At 32.8% G+C, this 5,901-nt stretch overlaps 1 protein-coding gene across 1 annotated transcript in view; it reads left to right on the plus strand.

Moving 5' to 3' along the window:
• Positions 1-103: 103 nt before the first annotated feature.
• Positions 104-5,901, plus strand: part of LOC104547508 (ryanodine receptor 2) — a gene marked incomplete at its 5' end in the record, with an annotated part of 90,676 nt that continues 84,878 nt past the window's right edge. Inside the window, 5 exons of the mRNA XM_010193227.1 lie at positions 104-267; positions 2,534-2,612; positions 3,260-3,349; positions 3,720-3,857; positions 4,549-4,626. Coding sequence (XP_010191529.1) covers positions 104-267; positions 2,534-2,612; positions 3,260-3,349; positions 3,720-3,857; positions 4,549-4,626 — 549 coding nt within the window. The remainder of the gene's footprint in view (positions 268-2,533; positions 2,613-3,259; positions 3,350-3,719; positions 3,858-4,548; positions 4,627-5,901) is intronic.

Here is a 5,901-nt window from a genome sequence, read left to right on the forward strand (position 1 = left end):
CCAATCCCTAATGTTCTGTGATTCTGTAACTCAATCCTAGGTTGGACAGAAGTTTAATGTAACACCTTGGTCTGTGTGATTTCCTGTCTCCTGTGTCCCGCAGAAGTATGAACAGGAGCTGTTCAAGTTGGCTTTGCCCTGTTTGAGCGCAGTGGCGGGGGCCTTGCCTCCAGACTATATGGAGTCAAATTATGTCAATATGATGGAAAAACAGTCTTCCATGGATTCAGAGGGGAACTTTAATCCACAACCTGTTGATACATCAAAGTAAGGAATTATTTTGTTGCAATTAGTTTTTCAATCATGAATGTGTAGAAAGAGACTGAGTCTGTTGTTCGGTATGAGGTGAACTTACAGTTTTTCTTCTATTCTGAATTCTTCTCTTCTAAATAAAATGGAGACCTTAACTTTATACTTCTATTTACATATTTCTTTTAAATCATATAAAGCAATAAATATCCAGTTACATAACCTATTTCTTGGTCAACCTAGAACATTTTTAGTGCATTTTCAGCCTGAAGATAGAACTGTCCAGTTATCTTTGTGTGCCTGCTGCAAGCAACGAGAGTGTTTTTTAGGAGAAGAAAAAGCAGACTAGGTGACATCATCCCTGTTGAGCCAAGACACCAATTCCATTGTATGTGAATGACACCATACATCCAGAAAATAGTGATCACACATTCACATAATCTGTTTTTAGTATCAATACTGGAGAATAGGGCAGAAAGGTGTTCGTTCTGCGAGGCAGTCAGACTCTGACCATGCTCTGCTAAGTACATGAGTCAGACAAAACCCATACCTGAATGGGATTTTTGTGCCCTGATTTTTGACTGCAGCCAGCTCCCAGTTCTTCGTTGTACAGTTGTGCGCTATATCCTGAAAAATACCACTCATATGATATTTGCTTCAATTGCATCTGTGAACTTTCTGTCTGCAGTATCATTCAGAGCAGGGGATGCTGTGATGAGATTCACACCTTTGCCACAGCATGCTTGTACATTTATGCAAATTAAAATGTGTCAGTAAAAGCCACAATCTGGACTGGAATACCAAAATCACATCAGTGACCATTTAGTTTCATTTGTCTAAAATGTATTTAAGATATATGAAGATTTAACAAAATTTAGTAAGGATATATATACCAATGTAATTTATACTTCATTTAATTAATCAAAGTAGGCTTTATGTGGTGTCATTTCAGAGGAAAATTTTAGATAGCCAGAATACATTTGAAAAACTGAGAAAATGTTCCTTAGCTTTACCTAAAACGTCAATCACCTCATTGCCATGAGAGCTGACAGTTCTGTGATGGTTCAAGGCAGAGCCAACACTGCAAATATCATGTGTTCTTTTAACATGCAAATCTGGCATCACATTGCTTACAAGTCCCAGTCCTAATTATATGAAGCTGTAGATAACATGGCCATATTGTATTTGTCTATTTAATGCATTTCTGAAATTATTCAGAGTATTATACCATTAGTAGAGTTTCCCTCAAAATATATGCTTTCAAACAATAAAAAAACCTGATGATGCTGTACGAATATTTTCTGGCTGTTGTGTGTGGTTAGGTTCTTGCAAACTGTTACTCTGATGTAATTCTGTTTTATGTTTCTGCTTTTTTCCACCCTATGACTGAAGATTAAAAACCAGACTCTCCTACTTTGCAGTAGATGGCAGTACAACACTTTTGCTGCCAAAATTCTTCATCTTGGGAGCAAAGATATTGCTATTTCATAGGTGATCAAGAATCAATTACTGCCTTCCATTTATAGGAATGCAGATGCAGAAAAATACTGATATTTGATAAAGTATCTTTGGCAGAGGATTCTATCTCTAGTGCTTTTTTGACAGTTAATGATTGCTGCTTTTCCTGTACTCATTAAGAAAACAGTAAAGTTAATTCTGCACTGTCTTGTACACCTGTTGAAGGGCTAATGTATTTATTTGTGGGTTTTTTTCTATTTTTAATAATGATTTTAATATTTTTAATATTCACTAGGCTGTTGGAAAATAAAGCCTTGAGCATATAAATTTTGAGTTGTCATAAGCTATAGTGCTTGATGTCTAATAAAATTTATAGGAATATATAAAATAGATGATGTGTTTCCAAAAAGACTGCTAGCGTGATTAGTTTATAATGGATATGTGCAATAAGTTACCACTGTATTTTTTAAACTATGGGCCATAGTTATATCTTTAATCATAAGAAAATTAGTATTAGTAATAGAAATGCATGACAAAAAGCATGAGTGCTTGGTATCATTATTGATTTTTCCCTGCACATTTGTGTTGGAGAAGTAAAATTCCTGCAAGAGCTGTGGTTCTCATTCAGCACCCACCAAATAACTCAGATTTTTCCCATGATTTAACTGGGGCTTGGAGCAAACTGTATGTGAGGAGACAGAGGACAGTAAGATGCTTCGAATGGATGATTGCGCTACTAAGTATTTATTAGAAAGTTTTCTTCAAAACAAAAACATTCACATTTTAGTGTCTGTGACATAATGGCTTATTTTTTCTTCACTTTCAGCATTACAATCCCTGAAAAGCTAGAATATTTCATTAACAAATATGCAGAACACTCTCATGACAAATGGTCAATGGAAAAGGTAAAATCTATATTCCTGTCAATGCAAAATCAGAATTTTTATTTGAATCAATTTAATCTTTTAAATATTTTACTCCGTTATCCATTATTATTTTTCGCAATGCTACAAGTTGGTATATAGGTAAGATATAAAGCTCTATTTTCTTAAAATGCATTTGGGGGAAAGTTCTGTAAGTACACATAAGTGTTTCAAATAGCATTTCATAATTCCATTATTTTTGTTGTAACTTTGGAATAAATATACTTATTGATTGTTTAAGAGTGTTATTGACTTCAAATTTCAATTTTTTAACCTAAAAAACCTCTTTGGGCTTTTTATTCCTTTGTGCAGTTTGTATCAAGTATTAGAAGTAGGTCTTCAACTGTAACACAGTATTCTGCTCTATATAGATATTTAAAATAAAAATGTATTGAAGCGTTAGCTTTATGTAATCATTAATTTTCACAAAGATGGCATGCTATATAATTCATTTCATTATGTGTAGATAATATAAATGTTGGTTGAGAAAATGTTGAAGAAATAGTAGAAAGGATATTTTAAGAGAACAGCTTAACAGAAGCATTGTGCAGTTTCTTTGTACCAATAAAAATAGGACTTTTAATAATTTTTTCCCCATTTTTTTCTTCTCTTATTATTACTGTTTTCAGTTTGCCAATGGATGGACATATGGTGAAACATATTCTGAATCTGCAAAAGTGCAACCATTAATGAAACAATATAAGTTACTGTCTGAAAAGGTAAGGAATTTGTTTGTTCTTGCTTCATTCATTGTGAAAATATCATCTTGTTTTTACATCACTTTTTAAAAAAGATACCTCAGATGATGTGTCCTCAAAATCTCAAAAAGAGACAGAGGATTTTACTGTTCAATAAATGAGCCACTCAACCTATTTCTTCTCATGGCTGAATTTACATGGCATAAATGAAGTTACAAATAAACCTTTTAGTATCTTATATGATTAATTGCTTCTTTGCAGTATCCCTGGTCCATAAGGGCTGATTTCAGTACATTTCTTTGCATCTCGGTATAACCAGCCAGAAGCCCCACAATTGTTTTTTGCTCTGTCCATAATAAACAAGGCAAATATTACATGTGCTTTCTTCTAGGAAAAAGAAATTTATCGGTGGCCAATTAAAGAATCATTGAAAACGATGTTGGCCTGGGGCTGGCGCATTGAGAGGACACGAGAGGGAGATTCTATGGCACTGTATAACCGGACACGTCGCATATCTCAAACCAGTCAAGTGAGCCATTTTATTAAAAACTCATTTTTAAAAAATGCATGCAAAATCTGCTCTCTAATTTTTGATTTTACAAGCAATGAAATAAACCTGTAGCAGAGAAATACATGAAAGCGTTTTCCACAAGCAATTGTAGAACTCTGAAGATCGGTTTAGAATTCTGTTCACTGAAGCTGGAACTTTCTTGCCCTGTTTCAAATGAATACATTAATAAACATTTTCCAAAAAAATGAACAAAACTGAAATAGGAATGTATCTGTTCACTTGATTTAAAGTAAACTACATTATTTGGGGGAATTATTTACATCAGTGCGTGATTACGCATTAATAGTGAGTATTAATACAATTTTAGTCTGCTATTTTTTGTAATTTGGTGACTATGGATTTATTTAAGTGTATAAAGAAATAAATAATATTTAAATAATAATAACATAATGTATTATGAATAATAATATATAAAATTATTTTTGTTTCTTTTTTAAGGAGAATTAATTCAAACAACAATGTTAACACAACATAAAGTTTCTTTCTATCGACAGCCACAATTTTGAAAATGTTCAAGATTATTTTTTTCCTTTACAATAGCCTTCTTAAATCAAAATGCTTCTTTTGTTACTTTCAGTGTCTTGTTAATGTTAACTTCTTCATACCAAATGCTTGTGTAACTGCAGTATTTTGCACATTTGTCACTCAGATCTCTGTGGATACAGCCCATGGTTACACTCCCAGAGCCATTGACATGAGCAATGTTACCCTCTCCAGAGATGTACATGTAAGTCAGAAACACTTAATATGCCTACCCTTTTTTACAAATTAATTTTTTATTTTCTGCTAGTTTACTTAAAAAAAATTGGTACATTATGTTACTTTCTTTGCTATGCTTTGATTTTGGTTTGGTTTGATTTTTTTTCTGTTTTGTGGGGTTTTTTTTTTCATAATCTGTTGCTTTAAAAAACATGGTTCATACTGAAAAGCTTGAGTCTTGGATTGATTTTCCCAGCTCACTTTGCAAACATCTATAGATTAGAAGGGCTTGCATCATCAGATTTTTTCTGTTCATCATTCATTTCTCCACCATCTTCCCCAAACATTTTGTCATTGTTTTTTTTTTCCTAAACTGAAGAAATAAGAATTGGGAACTGTTGTTACAACAAATATTGTGAGAACAGAGAATGAAGAACTTGTGGGTACAATTTTGACAAATTTATCAGTAGATTGCTGTTATTTGGAACAATATTTTTTTAGTTGATGAATTATGTTTCTGTCTTTAGAAAGTCAGGGTTTTTTTTGTGGTATTTGATAGAGTATGGTGCTATTTTTTACAGTCCACTAGTTTACTGTGAGTATGGTTGCAATATTATGTAGGCATACACTAGATAGCTTTGAATTAGTATATACTGTGCCTCTGATCAAATTCTCACTGGATTTCTCCTCCTTGATTCCTGTCTTATCATTTCCAGTTTTATATTTCTAACCATTATAGATTGCTGACTAGCTTTACAATAGTAAGAATTTGCTGCCAATTAACTATTATACTTGAGTTAAAACATTCGGTAGCTTGCTAATAGTTCCAAAGAGTAACTAAAATTGATAATTGAATAGAATACCCTCTAACATTTGTCATGAATTTTGTTTCCTTTGTAGCCCTGAGCTATAAAACAGAGCTGTTTGACTTTGTGATTTGTCCTTAATTATGAAGAGAGGTCTTCTTTGAAACCAGCTTCAAAATCTGCTGCTTAAAAGCTAAGCAAACTTAATTAAAATGCAATTTCAGGTATTAATTGTCCTGATACTGTCATTCAGGAAATATCCAAACGTGTCTGGTATAATGAGATCTGAGTTTTAAAAATGAACTTTGTGCAATTTTGAACTTAATGTTGAATATCTTTAAAGTTGAAGTTCAGGGTTAGAGTCTTCAAACTTGTTTTAAGTTGCTGTGAAAAGTTAGTTGTTTTGAACAAAGTTGGATGGGTTTTTTTAACTAGTACATAAAAATCGGTGCTATTTAGTGTTTACATCATCCTTTGCATATACTGTGCTAGCAGGA

This window comes from Mesitornis unicolor, unplaced genomic scaffold (genome assembly GCF_000695765.1).
Source record: "Mesitornis unicolor isolate BGI_N332 unplaced genomic scaffold, ASM69576v1 scaffold931, whole genome shotgun sequence".
Classification (NCBI taxonomy): domain Eukaryota; kingdom Metazoa; phylum Chordata; class Aves; order Mesitornithiformes; family Mesitornithidae; genus Mesitornis; species Mesitornis unicolor.